The sequence below is a fragment of the Triturus cristatus genome, chromosome 10 (assembly GCF_964204655.1).
Source record: "Triturus cristatus chromosome 10, aTriCri1.1, whole genome shotgun sequence".
NCBI classification, from domain to species: domain Eukaryota; kingdom Metazoa; phylum Chordata; class Amphibia; order Caudata; family Salamandridae; genus Triturus; species Triturus cristatus.
The window spans coordinates 540942507-540964905 of NC_140593.1; the positions used below are offsets into that span (position 1 = coordinate 540942507).

Below are 22399 nucleotides of genomic sequence, written 5' to 3' on the forward strand. Positions count from 1 at the left end.
CCTAAGTGTGCGCCCTGGCACGTAATTTGTGAGTCTTTGCTTGATGTAGATGGGGGCTTGGCCATAGATAGCTTTGTGGGCGATACACAGGCCCTTAAATGTAGCTCTTTGTTTTACGGGCAACCAGTGGAGGCGTTGTAGAAGGGCTGAGGCTCGCGTGTGCCTTGGTAGTTTAAAAATGAGCCTAGCGGCATCATTCATAATTATCTGGAGTTTTCTCACTAAGTAGTCCGGGAGTCCGATATACAAGGAATTGGCGTAGTCAAGGCGAGCCAAGATAATGGCAGACACAATAGTTCTCATGGCGGAGAATGAGAGAATGGGGGAGAGCCTCCTGAGTAGCCGGAGAAGGCCCACACAGGTGCCAAATACCGTGGACACTTGATTGGCTAGGGTGAGTTTGTCATCCACTTTAATTCCCAGGCTTTTAACCACTGGGATCGGGACTGGGGCCTCGCCCAACTCCTGGGGCCAGTACAAGGAGTTCCAGGGGTTGCGGTCATCCGTCATGGCAAGGACTTCGGTTTTGTCAGGGTTGATTTTAAGAGAGTTAGCCGTCATCCAGTTGACTGTAAAGCGTAGGATCTCTTTTGCCCGGGATTGTGCTTGAGGGGAGTTATCAATGTGAAGGATGATTTGGGTGTCGTCTGCATAGTTGAAGATCTGACACTCCATAGCCGCCAGAGCATTGATAAGTGGGCCGAGGTAGATATTAAAGAGAAGGGGTGAGAGTGCGGACCCTTGCGGGACTCCACAGGGTAAAGAGCCTCTCTCCGAGACCCAGTCTCCCATTTGGATTCTTTGTGCGCGGTTTGTCAGGAAAGAGGTGATCCATTGTAAGACAGATCCCTCGATTCCTATAGATCCTAATCTTTCCAGGAGAGTGGCATGGTTGACCGTGTCGAACGCTGCCGATAGGTCTAGAAGGACTAGCACACAGGGCTTTTTAATGTCGGCAGTCCGTCTAATATCATCCAGTACTGATAGCATCACTAATTCTGTGCTATGGTGAGCTCGGAAGCCGGCTTGCCTGTCCCCCAGGAGGTGATGATCCTCAAGGAACCTGGAAAGATTTTGCAGGACATGCTGTTCTATTATTTTAGCAAGAAAGGGGAGTTGGGAGATGGGGCGGTAATTTTTCATGTTCGAAATATCCGCACCGGGATTTTTGAGAAGGGGGATGATTCTGGAGAATACTAATTCGCAATCCTATGTGTGTAGAATCCCAGCCTTCATAGTGGCGATATCCCCACAGAAAAGATAGAAGATACTGAGGTGAAAGTCTCTGGTGTAGTCTTGTGAATGATATTTTATAGCAGGTGTGTAGTACTATTGCAGTACTACTGTATGTACTACAAAATGTGATCTGCCAATTGAGCCGAGACTAAAGCATTTGCTTTTTTTGACTAGTTGGTTACATGACCTTCATCAGGTCCATAAATTGTAGAATAAATGATTTCTCCTAATTTATAAATTGTATTAATCTATGCCAAATCCAGTACACTATCTAAATATTAAAATTTGAGGCATCAATTATACCTACTATTCTTGGAATGTTCAATTTCAGGAAAGTAATTAAGTCAGAGCCCTTTCCAGATTCATGAATGCCAGAAATATGAAGATTGTGCCTTCTCTTCCCATTTTCTAAATCTTCGTCTTCTTTTTTAGTATCTCAGTTTCTTTACTCAGAGTATTAACTTTATCTAATTCCATACTAGGTTCCATAAAAATGATCTCCTCCTCATCTAAAACTCTGCTATAAACAAGACCATCTCTCCTCAGTTTTCTTTGTAGCTTATAACTAGTTTATAACTCAAAAATTGTAAGGGTATTAATCTCTTCTACCAGGACTTTTAATACAAGTGGAGGTGGAGATTTGTAAGGGGATATTGGATTTTTCATCAACATCTTATTGTTCCCCTGATACCGTTCATTTGAGGAGCAACTGAAATCACAATGCCAGAAGGATGAATTAGGAACAGGATGCTCCTTGGTTTGACCACACCCTTCAATTCTTCTAGACAATGTAGACTTGGGGGACTTTGATTTTTTTAGTTCTTTATTGAGAGAGATGGGGGAAAAATTAGAGTGGGACCTCTATGGTATCTGCTATCAAATTGTTTGAGGAAATATAATTTAGGTTTGATATGAAAGCATCCCCAAAGCGAGCTGTCTCTAGTATTACCACTGTTCTACCTAAGGTATTACCCAAGAGAGAGGATAAACGGTGTTAAAGATAGCTAAAGATGACATTACTCAACGTAGAAGGTAAATCTTCATGCTGATTAAATGGCATGGACTCTTATCAGGCTAAACAGTTACTAGTGCTGACTGCAATATAAAATAACCCCATAAATATTCCGAAACCGTTCCTGCTTTAAACTGCAGTCTCCTCAGAAAAAAGGTGCCAGTCCTCTACCTTCCAAGGCACTCTGAAAGCACTAAGCTAAAAAGGCACTAGCTACCAAGCAGAGCTGAGGACTACCCAGCCATATGAAAGTGAAGCATAAAGGGAAAAGCAGACCACTAGAAAAACAGTTAACCAGACTCCCCAACCTCTCCATCATTGCAACCTGCCATCAGAAAGTTTGGAAGCTTGTTTTCAGAAGCATCAGCAGCTTCTTCTTTAATCAATGCCAATGAGTGAGGCGGGCGTCTCCATAGACACTCAAGACATGGCCCCCTCAATAGTAAATCTTAACAATGGATGACGGCATCTGAGTTCGAAGAAAACTACGCATCATGTCAATGTGACACACATTTGAGTAACTAAAAATATGTTCTAAGAGCAAAAATATAATTGCACAATTACTAATGACACTCATTTATCACTCCATGAATTTAGTAACTGACTTCTGCCTTTTGATTTTTTTGTTGCATGCAGGGTCTATTCACCTATCAAACTTAAATAAAAGGAAATATTTTTTTGTTGTGATTCAAAATCTACTCCTGTAGCATTAGCGGGCCCAGGCAATAATGAGGATTAATACTCCCCAGTAGGAGTGAGCATTATTTTATACCGTTATTTTCCTTTTCAGAGCTCAGCATCAATGAACAATAATAAAGTACTCCTTCCAGGCATAGTGACACGCCTAATTCGCCATTTGTTTCAGTTTGCTTAGAGACATACGAGATTTTTTGCCAGCCTCCTCCTCTTAGGATGATCAGTGTGAGCAGCTTATCATATATAAGAGTTGCCTAAGGCAGTATGTTTTGGGATTATATTACAGACCTATGACATGCCAGAACAACCCCAAAACTCTTTCTAGGTATATTTACCCATAGAATCTTCTTGAGTGCCCGCCTTAACCAGCTCCAAGTCCACACTATCCTATTAGTCTAGAATTTACATTTGTATTCCCTCTTTCGTGGTGCTTTCTGCTTAGAAGGTGCCCTTCCAACCCTTCTGGTCTTTCTTATGCTCATTACTGCAAGCCCTGTAACTCTAGGTGTCACTCATTCTACTTCTTTTTGTTCATGTTCTGCTCTCGTTAGGTTATGTTTGCAAGGGGTTCTTGTATCCGGGGAATGTGAGAGTTAGTTAATCAGCATAGCTCATTCTATAAGGTTGTCTACCAATATATCATTTGTTCCAGTGTATTTCACGAGACCCTCTTCTGATGCTGCAGATTTCAGCATGTTGTTTTTCTAATTTTTCATCTGGGGCATGTCTACTAGGGGTGGGCGACAATTTCCGTTCCGCTCCCGGAAATTGCGACAATTCGACATTTCCGCGTTCCGACCGAAACGCGGAAATGCCGAATTGTCGCAATTTCCGGGAGGGAACGGAAATTGTTGCCTGGCCAACCACAACAGGAAGCACTTACAGATATAAATAAAGCAGGGGCCCGAGTGGAAGCTCAAATTCAGTAACGCTTTATCAGCACAAAACATTAGGGAGCTAGGTCGAGGCTGGGCAGGTGTGCTTTTCCCCCAGGTCGTCGTCACTTACCCGATCCGTGATTCCGACTCGAGCGCAATCCCCGCGTAGTCTCCAGGAGGTTCAGTCTCCTCATCTGCTGCTCTGCTCAGTCTCTGGCCCATAAACAGAAGGCATGTGAACTGCATGGAAGCCCCGCCCCACACACCAGCGGTGGGCAACGTCTTCCGCCCTTTCCCCCACTGATGGACCTGGACAGCTGAGCTGACTCGAGGGACCCCAGGAACGTCGGCGCCGCAACGTTACAGACACACATGGTCACTGTAACGGCAGCGGCAGGCCGGAAGCACCAATTCCCGCGATCACGGAAATATCGCGTGATCGCGGAAATCGCGGGCATTCCGCCAATTCCGCCCACCCCTAATGTCTACTTCATCCAGTGTTTGCCATGTGTCTTTCGGCCATCACTGTTCCCGGATAAACTCAAACCCCAGCTTCCCATTCTGGGAGAAACCCTACCATGCAGTGCCTCAGCATTTTCCTTGGAATCCCTTCTGTTATTGGTTGAACCACCACCCCTTCCGAGACCTGTTATTGGACATGACTATATCATGTTGAGGAAGCCTGCATTAGCATCCAAGTATCTGGGAAATCCTATTGAACCCTCAAGTGTTATTCAATGTTGATTCATCAGGGTTATATATGTTCTATTCAAACAATTTTACTATATCAGATTAAATCTGGCATTACTCAACATTTTTCATTTGCTTCCCACTCTTGATCCGAAATGGACAGGGCAATTTTCTTCCAATTTCCTTCTCACTAGGAGCATATTTCCTCATTTTTCCTTGAGAAGAGTAGCATAAACATGTGCAACTAACCTGGCTCCTGTAGCCAATCAGTGGATCTTTGTTAGGGTTTCTGTGTTTTCAGGCTCCTCTGAAAAGCCCTCCCATATTTCTATAGCAATTTGTTCTATTTTTGCATGCTGTAAGATCTGACCTGGTCGACGCTAAATGTTTCTTGTGCCTTCTGAAACTTTATGAACTTAGTTGGGGGCGCATCACTCACTAATAGACATCCCATCGCCAATTGTTGCACTGCTATATGCTTTTTGATCTTTTTAAATAGCACCAGACTTCACAGCTGCGTATCCCTTGCAAATGGCACCCTTTTTACTTTTTGACCACTCTTGCCTTTACTCTGCCTACTGTTCTAATTACATATCGGCACCTTTCAGATATGTGATTCTTCATCATCTGCATCCTGTGGTTCAAACTAATGGATGCCATTCAGCAGTCTTCACTAAGAGTTGTATTTTCTCTCCATTCATCTGACTGTATGCTACAGCTGGGAAGCTATATAGTATAATTTTAGTTTGAGTAGACCTAAATCATCTTTATCTCTATGGGATCTTCCAAGGTCTCAAGTTTAACTCTGCTGCACTTCCTTGCTGAGACCAGGTGGATTATTATTTAATCCAGCCCTCTAAACAGCGGTTTAGTGATAGATGTATGGATCCCTCTATTGAATAGAGGCATTTCTGCAGGAGAACAATTTCTTCTATTGATTCCCATCCATCACTGATAACCACAATGTGATCCAAAAAGCCACCAAATTTCTCAGTTTGTGTAATATCCTCCTATATCTTTTTATTTATTCGGTACTCTATGTTGACCTGAACACTGGTTATTTCTCATTATGCCTCATCAATGAAGTTCATTAGCCATGCACCTAGAACCTGGAACGATATTCCCATATCCATCAGGATTTTCCCAACCCTACTCCAATTTCTGGAAGCCTTAAAGACTCACCTCTTAAAAGAACATTACACCGTGATGCAGTGCCAGTTCACAAATGAACTACCCCTTTTATCACATGATGACTGTGTCTTTGCCTTTGACTCTCTATAGTGTTCTTCTGCATTTATGCTAGGTTGCTGCTATATAAATACCTCCTACATACAGCTGTGGTTAACTTCTCTTGAGTTATACATTTACTATATGTTTGATCAGACCAGATCTTGTCTGCTCACAGCTTCTTAATTTTTAGTTGCCCTGCAGGCTTTAACTGCACTTTGTTTTAATTTCAGTTCCTATGTTCTTCAGCATTGCCCTTTGTTATTGCCTCATAATCTTCCACCCCGGTCCAGCAAGGTATCATCTCCTTCCTTCCCACCCCAATTCTGAGTTTCTGGCTGCACTGAACTGGGAGCTGGGAAGTGTTTGATAGTCTAATGCAGCTCTTTAGTCCACTGCTCTTGCTGGTAGGATGACTCTGGACTCTATCACCTGTTTCACATTTTCCTCTTATTGTGGTGACCACACAGAGGGCCCTATTATGATGCCAGTAGCAAAGCCTCCGACCACAGGTCGGAAGCTTTCCGATCGACATCTAACGTTTACAGTGCTACTGCCTTATTGCAATGAAGGCGGTCGGAGTGTAAACTGGCTGGTCTGACCGACTTGCTTCCAACTGGGTCAAGGAGCCCGTCGGCCAGTGGGGACCGCAATGTAATCTCTTAAGGACGTTTTTTCCGCTGCTGGGATTACGATGTCGGTTTCAGACAGCCTTTCCAAGCAGGCCTTTCTGACATGGAAAGGCTTCGGAAAACAACTTTGGGGGCCCCTAGCAAGGCTCCCTTGCCACTGCGGCCTACGGTTGTGGGCCTGGGAGGCCCCTCCTGTAAATCCCAGCTCCAAGTGGCAGGCACCTCATGCCACAGGGTGCAGGGATTTACACAAACTCTCATTTCTCTATGGGAGCTTGTGCTGCCGGCACAAGCTCCCATAGAGGAATGAGTCTGTGACCCCACCATGTGCAGTCGCATCGTAATAATGCGGTCGGGACCGTCGACCGGAGGTCAGCCATTTCCGATTCTGCTGTTATGTTGGTCGGAGGCATGCAGCGCTCCAGTACCTGTAGCTAGGTGTGCACTATTTAAGTTCCACTACATACATACATGCAGCTGTGAAATGGCAGTTGACTGTACATTTCGCCAGGAGGGTAAGTTAGGAAATTGGGCAATCATTTACTGGGTCGGGGGATCCAGGGAAATTGTGTACAGCAAAGGGCGAGGCAGTACTGCTTTTCATGCACCCAGCTTTATACACAAGGAGAAGGAAGGATCTCAGAGGCCTCAATACTATCTACAGCTGGCAAAGCTCACAAAGTGTTAGGAGGGCAGCATTTTCTGATAGAGCAAGCATGGCGACTTCAGAGAAATTTATTTTGCCGTGCATTCTCTGATGGGGGAAACATCTAAACATGGACTGTTGGGGGCTACCTGCACAGACCCGCCCACCATATGAAGAAGAAGCAAGGAGATGTTTTCCCAGATATGTCTTATTATTAAAGGCTTGAAGCGTTAAAATCAGTTTGCACCTGGAAGAGTGAATTTGCTTAATCAGTGGCCTTTATAATATGCTGGGTGATGTAGCATTTCTGTGTTGCTGTAATTATTAATAATTTTCATTTTAATCAAGAAGGTCAATAATATTTGGTTTCCACTTCTTGGAATTTGAACACTATCACATCTCGTTCTCATGTTTTCTCAATTTGAGTTCTTTCAACTCACTGGAAACCATTTGTTTTAAGGCTTAGTATTACTGTTCTACTTGCCTTTAAACTTTTTTTTAGGGAGAAGGAGTGGGCCAGATTGTTTATAGTCTGTCCTCAAATTAGGTTTAACTAAATAATGCTGTAACAGTAATTTGAGTACGTTACACCTCCGCTTTTCTAGGGTTGTGATAGATTAAGGTGACAGCAATGCACAGTAGATTGCCATCAATTGAGGTACCTTAGCATGGTGGGTACGGTCACGGAATTCTACTTGTTTGAAATTACAGACTGAAAAGGGATAATGAAATGGTCGATCATATTGGCGGAGCAGCCTACCTTGATCACATGTTGCAGAGAGAATGGCAGCTCTAAAAGATGGCCTTCTTTGTGCTCGCTGCTCTGACTTCGGAGGAGTAGATTAGTTGCTGGAAGATCATTCATTGGCTATTTTTGGACACAGAAGTAATGTAAATGTGTTGTACTTGTATAGCGCACTGTTACCCTAGGGTGTCCTGGCGCTGTACTCATACCGCTGGGAACCCTTCCTGGCTTTTCCCTGTGAAATGTCCACTCCTGGGCACCCCCAAGGTGAAGCCAGGCATCCCAGCGCTGTTGGGCCGTTGTGGAGATTAATTAAGCAAGCTATTGCCCAGAGTTGCACCCATGATTAGAGTAGGCGAGATTTAACAGGTCCGAGGAAATTGAGCTCAAGACCCGCCAAGGCGGGAATTGAACCCTGGTCCGGGCCAGACCTCTGCATCAGGGTCTGCTGCTCTAACCATTGAGCCACACTTCTCCACAAGTAATACTAGAGAGAGAGAGAGAGAGAGACAGACACACACAGACACACACGTACGTACACACACACACACACACACACACAGACACACACCAAAAAAAGAGGCTACAACCCATGGCATAAGCACAAAGCGCAAAGCATTTTAAATGGACAGAAGCCAAGAAGATCCTTTAAGATTCAATAAAGCCTTTTATAAGCGAACCAATGCTTGTAATAGCATTCTAATTGTAGAGAGATGAGTGATTGATTGTGCTGCTCATATAAATCTTATCTAAGAATAGAAAAAGAGTGACAGAGTATGTTGATGATATCTGATCACTCAAATATTACGTATTCCCATTATCTGATGCTAGCGCTCGATTATGCTGTCAGCATGTTTGGATAATGGATAGCTCTGTTCCCTCCAGCCAGAGGTTTGAATAAATACATACCTTGAGGTTCTTTGAGACGCCATTTAATCCATAGTACCTGAAAATAGCGAGCTGCGAGCATATCTGTGGAAGGGGAGAGAGAGTAGAATAATGAAGCGGAAAGTTACAGGGAAAGAAAGAGTTCGGGCTGTGGCAGCAACAGTCGACTCAGGGTGAAAATAATTCACGAGCATTTTATAGCATCAAGGAGGTGAACGACACATTGTTCGTTATAAAAAACGGTCTCACCCCAAATAAGTAGTAGCTGAAAGGAAATGACGACGTGCCAACTGTTAAGATTTTCGTATGGAAAAAAGATTGTCTCGAGGTCCAGAAACAGCGAGCCCATGAGCGCATCTGTCAAGTAAGACACACACACACCCTCCCCCCATTCGTAACTGCAAGGTTCCTTCCATCACAGAAAATATACTGCTTGGTCATCAGCAGCACAAGCTTCCATCCCTCACAAAACAGGTAACACTGAGGTGTCAACAGTGCAACCATCCTCAGTGTCAGAACAGGTGCTGACGTTGCACCAACAGTGTAAACTTCTACCCACACAGTACGGGGACAGCTTAGACATCAGGCAGAGAAATTTACCTCACTCACAGGAAAGCTGTAGAATCGACCTCATCCGTGCAGATGGGTCTCTCTCACAGAACAGGTATAGCATATGCCAAGCACTGCAAGCTTCCCTTCTCAGCAGAACTGGTTCAGCATGGACATCAGTGGATCACGTGTTCATCATATATATAGAATTGATGATTCAAGGGTATAATAGTGCCGGGTGCTCGCCCTCACTCCTACTGAATAGGTACCGGTTGGGCTTCAGCATTGCAAGCCTCCTTGATACACACAGAACTAAAGCAACATGGTTATCTTTTGTTTAAGGTTTCTTTCCTCACTGCACTGGCAGTGCAAGCTTTCATGTTTCATACAAAAATTGCAGCAAGGGCACCAGCAGTGCCTTTCTCACAGTACAGATACGTCATACATTTAATCAGTGTATGTTTTCCTCGTGCACACCGAACAGGTAGCACATGCCCAGTGGCAGTGCTAGGTGACCTTCTTCACAGAACAGGTAGAACCTATGCATCAGCAGTGCAAGCTTCCCTAACACACACAGGATAAGATCCATATGCACTGCAGCAGTCAAAGTGTCCTTCACAGAACTGGCACTGCAAGGAAACACAAGTCCAAACCGCCCTCCTACACAGAATGGCTACTGCCAGAGCATCAGTAGTTCAAGCTCTCCTTCACAGAACAGGTGCAGCCCCAGCATCATCAGTTCAAGCTTGCCCACACTCAGACACTGAGTGGAGGGGTGATTCTGGCACCATGCAATCCAACCTGAAACTCAGCCCTTCCTCTAGCTATGTTTGTGTATGACCCATGACTGTAATGGGTAATACACATGTTTGTTCAATCAGCAAAATTAATTACGTTTATCTTCTGGGCCAATAAGCACTTTTTGCTAGTATTTAAATGTGCTTTTATTGACAGTGCTTATGTTGGTGCGGAGTAGCCTGCTCTGAGATCCATTTTCTGAGTCGGAGTTGTGTTGAACACAGTGCTATGGAGGCCAGGCTGTCACTCAAAAGCATACATTTCAAGATAACTTTTGAATTTACCAATCATCAAACTTATTACCTTGGAGGTAGAATTGGCTTTTAACTTGATATTAGATTGTTGCAACTGCCTCTCCACTGGTCTGATGGTCATCCCAATCAGGGCTTTAGTGGGCCGGGTCTCTCTTCGGTGCTGAGCACCGGCAGTTTTTTAAAGGAGGCCTCGAAACGGGTCTCTATCGGGCTCTGTTTTGTGCCCTGGCACAGGCGGACCATTTTTTCCCGGACTTTTCCCGGATTACAGTGACATCGATGTGCGCATGCTCACACTGCTCCCTTCTCACTAGTGGAGAAGTTACGGCATGAAGTCATGCCAGGGCAGCGTTGTAGAGGAAGGGAAATCCTATTAAAGAGAGTCATTTTCTCTCTGGATTTCCCTTCTCTTTTTGAAACTCAGGAGCAGCAACATTGTCGTGGTGTCACCGGGCTTTAAGTGGAAGATTTTTCAATATTATATACAAGCCACAGTTTCTGCTTATTTATCTTTTGAAACTAACAACCATTGACAAAGCCTATAGTCGTGACTTATTGTAGGTATGATGTTACTTGTTTCATATATCTGGATGCAATGACAGAAAAGCAAAATACAAGTCGGGCGACACTGTGCTAAACTCAGATTCGTAGCTTACGTGTTTTAAGCCACGCTCTTCATTACATTGGCCACGCCCCTTTGAGAGACCCCCCAGTTTTTCATCCCACTTAAAGCCCGGATCCCACTTAACCATCTTCTGTGAGCCCAGAATACCACTGTCAACCTGACCTGTGGTTTGGGCAGAATAGATCACGTCAGAAGCTCTCAAAACTCTAAACAGGCTTCCAATGGGTGACAGAATTTTGATAAAATGAAGCTTTTGGATGTATAGATGCATCAGTGGTGTAGATCCCCCCAATATCTGGTTAACTGATTTCCGTGCTCTACCCAGTTAGAGATTTGAGGAGCTGAGTCAAAAAGCTGCTAAACTTCTCCTGTGTCAGGCTGAAACGAAAGGCAGTTACAGCCCTCTCTGTCTTGGGCTCCTCACACTGGAGCGCCTTACCCCAGGAGATGTGGCATGTAATTAATCTCTCAATCATCAGATAGGCCCCAGAAACTCACTTGTTTTAAGGCCACTGTGTAAGAAGACACCAGGAATTTTTCATCGGTGTTCTAAATTAATTAAGTATTCAACCAATCAAACGAACAGTATTGTTGTATGACTGTACTGCTAATAATTGACTAGGTTCTTCGAGGGTAATTTGTTGAATTTTCATGAACTTAATCAGTTCACATAGATGAAGACAAGTATTTTTAAGCATGTACAACTTCTTGGCTGGTACTTGGAACTTACTGTCTCATTTCTTGTTTCAAGATTGCTCCGTTGTATGCCCATTCACTTTTAAATGAATAGACTAGTGCCACCTAGAAGGGTTTGACATTTTAAGTCGTTTTTTTATTAACAGAACTTTACCTATGCTAATTTCAATTCTTAATTGGAAAGTTTGAAAACCAGTTTTCTGACTGGAAACAGCATTTTAACATTATTTATCAGCAATCTTTACTGTAAGATACTGCATGTTAGTGAAACCACTTTTATTCATTTATAAAGATGAAGTTACATTTTCAGATATATGGATTCATTCTTGTGACACAAAGTGCTTGCTGGCTATTGTGTCTCTAGGCTGCATGGACAAGAGTAAGTGATATGAGCACAAACTCTATGTGACACATCCAAATATTCTGTGTTGTGTTGTGATGTTGACACGTGACTCATCATTTGTTTATGCACAGTCTATGTGCAAATCCCTTACTTGTTAATTGTATCCATTGTAGCCAATTGTATTGTTTGCTAATACTTTGCAATTCAATTATCATTGCTGTTCCTTAGTAAATCTTGTTGACGCAATAGGTATTGTTCCTTCCACTTCCTATGCACATTTAAGGAATACTCATTTAAATAAAATGATGCAAACCCTTTTATTATCTCCTGATGAAACCAAACAAATATATCCAGAAGAACTGGCCACACCAAAACCCTCCAAACAATCCATGCTATAAATAATTTTACTGATACTATAAATTATTGGATTATTAGTATTCTTAATTATATAGCTAATCTTTTGATGGGATTTTCAGATGGTGAAATAAAAACTAGAGATGATAAAGCTTCAATTACTATCAAAGCTATGCAAGTTATTCTAATCAAATCACCTTGTTTGACCTTGAGTCTATTTCCAAATGTATCTTGTAGTAATTAACATCTGGTTTACTTACAATTAGTTTCCAGCATCCTTTAAAACTGACAACGCTCACACAATACCTTCTGAACATAAATATAACCAAATAAAGATAACAGCTGAAATACTTAAAGGCTTAATTACTCTAAGACTTAGACCAGAGAGTGTGGATAATAAATACATCAGCCCTGAGAATCTGGAATAACAACACAAGTTTTTTGTTCACTTGCCAGGACCTGCAGGTTCCTTAAGAGAGAACTGTATCTATTTTACTGCTTGTGACATATTCCATAAGTAACATGCTTTTACAGCAAATGTATTTTGTTATCTTGACAACTTTGTTATATCTAGTTGTTTACAGTCATTCCTGGGTAGAGTTGTTAATGGTTGTCTAGATCTAGCCTTTGAATTACTCTGATTGGAGTATGCCTCCCCTTTTTGGAGTCATGTTTTGTTTCCTTTGTTACCTAAGGTGTGTTTCGTTTACACAGACAAAATAATCCATCTCTTGGCAGAAACTATACATTTCTAACGCAATTGCTAATCTAGGGAAAACTAAAGCTACAGAAATGTGTTTTTGTTGAAAAATTAAAGCACTGAATGAAGAGGAAGAGTAAAGATTATTTGATTATCCATCTACTAATAAATCTGATATTTGCCTATCACAACAGAGACATATTATCAACAAGGATTTAGGAAGAGCAGTAGACAGCTGGATTGGAAGCAATTTGTCATCCATTGAAGAACCTAAAAATAATGAAGCAAGGGTTTTTGCTGAATGTCTTGAAATTCAAATCTCAGACCACCATAATACTAGCAAAGGGGGATATATTTTGTTAAAATTAAAATTGTACAAACAAGCTCCATGCTTAACAAATATGTAGCTTGACAGCAGAATATGTGTTATTTTGAGGAGAAATCACTCAGGAAATTGTACCTCTTCATAATGTTCCTCTAATTCTGTGTGTTTGTATGTGTGTGGGCGGTACAAGTGTAACATTAATCTTATTAGAGACAGTAAAATCAGTCAACTATTACCTTTTAAGATTTCCTGCTAAAAAAAACAAGCTTTTAGGTAAGGCTTTCACAATTAAATCAGCATTTTGTGTAATTGTTCTTTCATTAAGCATCCTACCTATACACAATGGCTAGCCCGACCTCGCAATCAAGTTGTCTCCAATTTCTAATTGTGAATATTCATCTGCAGGGAAAATAACCTTTTCCTCTATGAGCCACCACTCTGGGAGTTCTCTAACAATTGTCTTTATATGCTGGAAGCACTGTAAGTTAGTGTTTCTTCCTGGGTGTGGTCAGTATTTATACTGCACACACCCAAAATGGCGACTGCTGAAGAAATTTTGGGCACTGTAGTCCGGATATTTTTGGCAGTGCACAACAGGAGTTTCACAAACAATATGCCACCATTTTCCATGGAAAGTATTTCAACATATGTTATTAAGAATGTCAAAGGGTGGATGAAAAGGAGATTACAACTGTTAATTAGGCTGTGTGGCATTTGGCAGAATTTTCAAAAGGCCTTTTTTCATTACCCCCTTTGTTTTATCTATTGTCAACATTTCTAAAATTTCTGGATCTTTTATTGATGCTTTTATTGTAATGACTACGTAGCCTGATAATTATTGCGTGTCTGTCAAAATGTATAGGGCAGTCTCTCGAATTACTGACAACTGTAAAATGCATGTTAAATTGTTTGCACATGTTAATGCTGAGCTGAACATTTCACTTTAATGATCAACATGGATGTTTGAAAGGTAGACAATCTTCTGATACTACTAAGCTTGCTTGGCATGCATGATCATTAACAAATTACACTTCATCATCGGTTTGCACTTGCTGATGAAAAAACATCAGACAAAATCTCTTGTGCACTTTTCTTTAAATATTTATAATTCTTTCACCATGGGTCAATTTTTATAGGTATGATAAATGCTTAACATGTAACTCCCATAATTTGATTAAGTATTAATTGTCGTACTTCCTTGTTCCTTAATTTGTTTCAAGGTATGTCACGTGGTTGTCTTTTACCTGCGGTTCTTTTTCTGCTATTATCTCAGCTATTGTTATGGCATACATAATTCAGCATCTACAAAATGCTTTCCTTTAGGTGATTACCATAATCACTTTGTGCTCATATCTTATTTTTTATTAATTAATCTTATGTCAATATTACTGAAAATTCTTATGAATTACATATGGATGTGTTCTATATGGTGAATCTAGATACAACAGGTTTATATTCTTATATGTTCCCTGGACTTGTTGGTATGCATTATCTAATAATCAAATACTGATCTTCTATTTGTATACCATATGAAGTTTTTTGTACGTAACTTTCAGTGTTGAATTGATATATTGTCAATAATATGATAAGTTATATATTCTATACTGCTTGTTTAGTTTAGGTAATACAGTATGTTTTACTTTACTATTTCATTTTATCTACTTAGAATGACTGACCATAATGTACTAATATTAAACTCAATGTGTATTTTTCAAGTGGTAACATTCATAAAGAGAACATTCATTATTGAGTGAATCCAGTTTACATAGACATGTTCTCATTGTCAATTATTTATACAATTTTCTTTTAGTTACAAAAATGGTTCCTTAATGAGGGAGAAGATCAGAGATGATTGTGCAGCGGGTTCCTGGGATGAATTTTCCAAAGCCTTGAGAGCAACCTGCTCTGGTAACAAGGGAAACCTCGGTAGGAGCCTTAACAAGAAGTTTCTGCTTTTAAAATCGATTTCATTTAAGTGCACTGTTTCCATTGATACCTTATAGGCTTTCCGTAGAAGTCAGGATATCCTATCAAAATTTACTTCATGTTTACCCAAGTTGGTTTGACTCACTTCATATTCCATAGGTGATATATATTTTAAAATGCTGATAACCTTTTCAGATTAAGAACTAAACTGCAGTGAGTAGAAGTGTAGGACTTCACAAAAGATATTCTCATTTATTGAAAGCACATTTTGCTGGGCTAAACAAAGAAAATCACCGATTTAATTCTGATAGTGATTAAATGGTATGAAAAAAGTGTCATTGAACAACCCAAAAGCAGGAAGTAATTCACATATATACCCAATAAATTTATCAGAATAGATGCATGGTCACAGCAGAGCAAAGTTGAAATGTAGATTTAATTTGAATTTAATTTGAATTGTTCAGATAAAGGTCAAACTCACCTAACAAAACCAGAATATGTGTTTCCCTCATTTACTTCTGTGCCAAAAGCTTCTATGGCAATGAGCGCTTTTTGAAGCAAAAAACTGATTTTGCTTTAAGGCATTTATTTTTAAACATTGGAGATTTTCCAGCAATCCCACCAACAGTAACAAAACAAAACAGGCATTAGCAAAGCTGTGCTATGGCACACAACATCAGACCTATTAGATTTGCCAATGCTTGTTATGTTTGGGTCACTAGTGCAGTTTTCAAACATACTGTTCGCTTAAAATATACTTGAAGCAGGCTCTGCCATCCGCTCTTTAACCACTGGCTTTTTTGACAAGCCTCTTTCAGCCATTGACTTGAGACTATCTCTTTCATTTGATGCTATTGACTAGTAGGCTCTATCTTTATACCACCAATATGGTGCTTGCATTGAACTGCATGAATAACTACTTTACAACTATAGGATTTTCTGTCCAATCCTAAAGCGCATGTCTTGTGTGTTTCTCCTGCCCAAAAACCCTACTGCTCTTCCCCCTCCCATCCCGTCCTCTTTTCCCTCCACGCTATCCCAACCACCAACCCCTCTTGTTCCTTCATCCTGCCTCCCACTGTGTGCTCCTTATTCCCCATGTCTGCAAACATCTCTTTTTCCTCTCTTCCTCACACCACTATTGTTTCTGTGTGCTCCTCCTTTCTCCCACCTGGCCTGCCAAACCCTCCCAATTCCCCAGTGGCCCTCACGACTCCATATTTCTTTTTTTCTAAAAATAAAAGACAGTCTATATTGAAGGCTCCCCTGCTTTCAGTATGCTCCCCTTTTTATTTCCATGTCAACAGAAGGTTTGGTGGCAAGGGAACCTTCAGTCTAGTTCTTCCTTTGTTATAAAAACTGTTGGGTACTTATGAAGACTGTAAGGAAAGGAAACATCAGAACGGACCTAAAGGCCTTGCTTTTGCTTCAACTGTAGTTATTATCCATATTGGCCATCTCTCTCAATCAACACTGGATATTTGTATTTGTTGGCTTACTTAGGGGCCAAAGTCTTCACAATGTTAGGGTACTGGTGCCTTTGTGCTTTTCGTTTCTTGCCTTTTTTTCTTGTGTTTTCCTTCATTTGAATCGGAATCTACAAGCTCACTAGAGGGGCTCCATCATTTGCTCTGCCGGTAAAACACAAGTCTCTGCTATTTATGGGGTATGTCCAAAACATCTTCTACTCTTAGTTGTGGTGAGCACTGTGCCTATGATAGGCAACATAGTGATTGATAGTTTGTGTTGCCTGACTCTGAAGTCCAGGGGTAGAGTCATTTTGCCTCTACCCTTGTTTTTTTCTAATGACCTACTTGTGTATAATCTGCTTTGCCTCCCCTAACTTCCACTTATGGCTAATATTTGCGCTGTGGCCTGTAATGTGAATGTTGTGTGTTTGTGTTCTATGCTTGTGTGTCTATGTTCCATATTAATAGTACTCTCTTTGAAGACAACACTGACTGCACCACCAAATAGAGGCTTTCTTTCTCTTCATGATCTTGACAATCAACATGTGGCTTCCCTCTGCAAATCCCTTTAGGCTATCTGAGATGGTCGAGAGATTAGATTTTCACATCTCTTGCCAGACCTTGAGAGTTGACATAAAACAAAAGACTAAACAGAACCTATCTGTCCACAGATATGTCTAATGACAGCACTAACCTGCACATCATATCTGTCCTGTGCCTGCCAAAATATGAACTCTGGCCATTCCCACCCCTCTTTGTATAACAATGCAAGATACCCAGCAACAGCAGAGACCCCACTGAGTGTATATCCACTTTATCTTTTGATTGCACATCCTGCTTAACTGTCAGTACTTCTGCTACCCATCCAGTGTGAAAATGCTGGTGAAGATTTACCCTACATTGGTTTGCTGGAAATATTGATTTTGATTATGGCACTCCTTTAGACTGGCCCTAACTTTCTGCCAGTGTCTTTACTTTGTCTTACACACTTGTCTTCTAGAGCCCTTATTTGTTATTTGTATGAATGCCTGAGGAAACTCAATGGTACAAGCTGGGAGAGATGCCGGACCATGAACTCGAATTGTAAGTTGGTTTTCCTATCAAGGCTGGAACCAAGTCTAGTACACTTGGCTATACCTGCTTCTGTGACAAATGTGTGGATTATCCAGGAGAGAAGGGTAGCTGCCCTCACCGGAGGACAAGGCTCAATTGACTGAGATTTGCTTGGAACAGGACTCTAGGAAGTATGCCTGCCCCTCAGCCACAATAAATTTTAGCCACGTTGACTTTTCCTGAAGTTGAGGTTGTGCTGGGACCATCCAAGGCCAGGGCATTACGTAAGACTGACTTATCTTACTGTACAAGAGCTCTTATCACAGTTCTTCAACCCAAGACATTAACTCATTTTTTAAATTGTATCATAAACACTTTGGGTCATTTCAGTTGCTGAGGCAAGGTAATTCCAGAGCTGTATGAACTGTGTCCTTTTAGCTAAATTCCCAGAGATTGTGGCATTTGTACTGGTAACCTGCTACCTAGATATGGAATGGATGGCTAAAGGGAGATAATCCCGCCTTTACCTCACTCTTGCATTGCAGGAACAATAAATGTATTTATGTATGTTCAAGACACGTAGGTGTGGATGTAAGAACAGTAATTCTATACTCCGTTCTGAGCACTTACCTCTTTGATATTGTGGTTTTCAATATTCTGGTCACTATATTGTGGCCTCTCAATATTCAAACTGTGATTTTGAAGACTCCTACCTCAGATGCTCATAAGACATGGTTGTTTTCAGTCACATTAGGCAACAGCACATGGGACAGCATAACAGGGCATTAGAAGCACTGCAGAAGGTCAAACTGACAATCAAGTTAATCATGTGACAGATAGGGCATTATTATGTAGTGTAATATGCATAGTTCCTGATAGAAGGGATCTTGGTGTGATTGGTAAGCACCCAGGCTCTTCTGACCAATCACAACGCTGCAATGTAGCATTGTGATTGGTCTGAGCACCGTGGCTCTGCACTCAGACTGGAACTGGGGGCCTGGGCATGTTCTCCATGCAGTCTGTAATGCAGCCTGCATGGACAACATGTAAAGTGTGCATGATGGTTTGGCGGGCCCGAGAGGGCTATTCAAAGCGCCATTGCACACTTAGGAGTGGGCAAACCACTACTCCCTTCCCTGCTCTGAGAGCACAGCAGCAACGCCCTGCCCGCCACCTGAATTGCAGATGTAAACATTAAATTGAGAATAACATCATGTTATTATAATTTTATTGTTCCTTAGTTACACTGCTTAAAAGCAGTGGGGCGAAGCTCCTCCCCCTTAGCGGTGGAGCCGCCCCTGCTTCTCATACTCCTTCAGTGTCGAAATTCGAGGAATGCTGTTCCTAGAACTAGTGGCCTTATGATCATGATACGCCTTTTGGTTGACCCAGGATGCCTCCAGTGCTGCCATTATGGGAGAAATGCTAAGTCTGTCTTTGAACTCTAGTAGACTTTTTGGAGTTTTGAAGACTCAGGGTTGTGTGAAATTGATATATGTGGCCCTTTTCCTCAGTTGTGGTGGGACCAAGCCTGGGACAATGGAGAAGTCATGCCAATATACACTATCTAGAAGCTGGCCTGATTGTCTGCCCAACATCGGAGAGAAGCCGGGCCACTTGTAGGTCAAACACAATGTAAAACTCCCTAACAACCACATCAAGGATGACTTATGGAAACCAACCTGCTTATGAACCAGAAATATATGTAGGCAAACAGGCTTTAGCCACATTCAATGACAAATTCATTATCTAGAAGCTGCTGGGCCCATTCCATTGAAAGACTCAATATGTTGGTGAGTTGGCACTGCTCAGTGATCTGCTCTCCTTTGTAGGATCCAGTGTCCCCCCACACTATAACCATGTAGTGTGTTATGTTGGTGTAACCAGGTCACTTGATTCCAGAAATGTTTTAATTATATCCCTATGACCTGCATATCTGGAGATATTTGTATTCCCGGGTGACAAAGTATAAACCCTTGATTTCCAAGTTGTGGTGCCAAAGTCTTGTGGGTGCCCCCATCACTTGAAAATGTTCCTTTTTCCCTAGCCAGTAACAGTGTAGCATCCATACACATGTGGGCTGTGAGCCTATTAATTTCTTGCTGGTGGGCACAATTACTGTAGCACAGTCTCAGATGTACTGAGTGAGTTTGTTTGAACCCAGAGCTACAGGAGTAACTGAAACACAACACCGGGTGCATAAAAGCAATAAAGTTGCATTGTTTAAACTCTTTAGCTGTGTTGCAATGGATCCCTCTGGCAGAATCTGTTGGTTACTGTGAGAGGGACGGGCGGAAGAAGAAGCGAGGAGGCCCGATTATGGGCTCAATGATGGTAAACTTTTTTCGGTTGTGCAAAATCAGAGTCAACTGTGGAAGGTTGTAAGGGTCGTCTTCTCTCCTGGTCGAAGCTTGGGCCTTCTTCTCTCACTCCTCTGGGTGTTCTTTCTTCTGGGGTTGGATATCCCGGGAGGCTCACAAGGGAGAGAAGCAACACAAAAGAGGAGCGGTTAATGAACCTTGTCCTTGCAACGATTTGGCAGGACAGATCTTAGAGAGCCCACAGGCGTGCGGAGTATGGAAATGAGGTGGATTAAAAGAAAAGAGTAAACAAAGGAAGACGGAAGCCCAAATACGAGGTCTCAGGACTTGTTGTCTGTAGAATACCCCGTGTTGCTTCTAATACGCTATAGTCGGATAATAGTGGGGCTTTTTTTTAGTGCCGAGAGAGGAAAAAACACAGGTGGGGCAGGTGACACAGTCGTGAGGGATCGGGCGAGGTATGGGAAATGGTGGGGAATCACATGCACACAGTGATTACACACACAGTGGTTACACACAGTGAACTCCTTGACAGAACCAATCTCTCTATTGACCCTCCCTTTTACTCCCTCCCAAGTCACATACCACGTCAGCCACAACTCTCCTGAGCTGCGGGGGCTCTCCAGCATCCTCCGGGGGCGCCAACCTCTCCTCCGTCCAGGATTCGGATCCGCCGTCTCCGTACAGGTCCTGCAGATTGGGGCTCCCCGTGGTCTCCTTCTCCTTGAAGCTCTGCTCCTGAGTCGTCTCCTGCGGCACAGCGACTCTCTTCGCCTCCTCTTCCTCCAGGCATAATGCGCCTTCCGAGTTCGCTGCTTCCGTCTTTAGGGGCCATGACCCCGCCCCTCCGTGGTTTGATTGGTTGTAAGGCCTCAGCTGTCCATGACGTCCCTGGAGGCGAGAGGTAGCAGGCGGAATTAACTCCTGTTTCCCCGGCCTGAGTGGATCTCCGTGTGGGGGCACAGCGTTACGAGAACACAGAGACAGAAGGGAAAACATGGTGTCCTCATCGACCCTCTCACAGTTACCAAACGGCAAGAATCTTGAAATATAGTAGGCCCTCACAAATCACTGTCGGTGGAAATTGTGATATCACTTTTAACATATTTTCTAATGCTCATAATCAGGGTTTCTAAGCAATAGTCCTGCTTTCGTATATCATCTCTAAATGCTACTAGCTACTGGCTTTCTTTAAAGCATCTAACTATAGCTATTTGTACTTGCATCTGTTTTCAAGGCTGATATCACCTCCTTGACTAAGCCAGTGCTGAGAAAAGCAGCTACCCTTGCAGATTCAAAATTACAAAGAGAGGACTTGGTTACCCAGATGGAATGCAGTAATACCTGAGGCCCTGCGATACCTCTTGTAGATTGCCATCATCAGCATGAATGCCACACATTGACCATTGATTACTCCATAACTCAAAGTGTAATCCTCACAGAGATATTTGTAGCACATTTTGGCAGGTGCACAGGGCATTTGAAGCATTCGTTACCAATGTTTCAAGAAGGATAGATTTCCCATTTGACTCTACATGCATATGCTTGGGACACCAGCTGCTGTAAAATTGTTGTCCCTAATCCTATGCATCTACAACAATAAGAATGCCAGCCTTTATACACTCATATTTACATAGCAATAGCATTACATAGTCATACCACTACTTTGTTAATCCTTACATAGATATACCACTGCGGACATATTGAAAGTGAATTATTAGTAGGTGGGGTATTCCCCTTCACCTATTAATAATACTACAATCAAGATGGTTTGATCATGAGTGCTCCGAGGCTAATAGGAACCTGCGTAGGGCTTTAACATCTAACCCAAGGTGTACAGCAGACTTGAAAACAGCTAGGCGGAGGAATAAGACAGCAATTAGTAATCGGAAAGGAGCTCTTCTAAATAACCGCTGGGAAGCCTTATCTAAGGCTGCCACTATAAAAAAGGGCAACATATTTTGGTCTGCCGTAAGCGACTTGCGTTCTATGGGCCAGCTGTTAACACCTGTTAGCTGTACCATCTTGAGTGAGTTGTGGGAGAGCCACTTCTAAAAAATCTACGCTACTCCCCCACAAGGGTCAGATCAGTATGAACTTGGCCGACTGTCTAACATGCAAATAACTTTGTCTGAGGTGGAAGAAGCTATCCTCCAGAGCCTCGGGAAAAAGGCCCCGGGTCCAGATGGGTTGCCTATAGATCTGATCAAATGGAAACCAGAGTTCTGGGCACCGCTTCTTCTGAATATTTTTAATAATTTACCGCATGCTCCGAGGCCAAGCACCTGGGCCATGAGTACCATCGTTCCAATTTTTAAAAAGGGGGACCGGTCAGA

At 42.3% G+C, this 22399-nt stretch overlaps 1 protein-coding gene across 1 annotated transcript in view; it reads left to right on the top strand.

The window, feature by feature from the left end:
• The window catches only part of XYLB (xylulokinase), a 738622-nt gene that overhangs the window by 266703 nt on the left and 449520 nt on the right, over positions 1–22399 (top strand). Inside the window, exon 13 of the mRNA XM_085632025.1 lies at positions 15105–15220. Within this exon, the coding sequence (XP_085488151.1) occupies positions 15105–15220 (116 nt within the window). The remainder of the gene's footprint in view (positions 1–15104; positions 15221–22399) is intronic.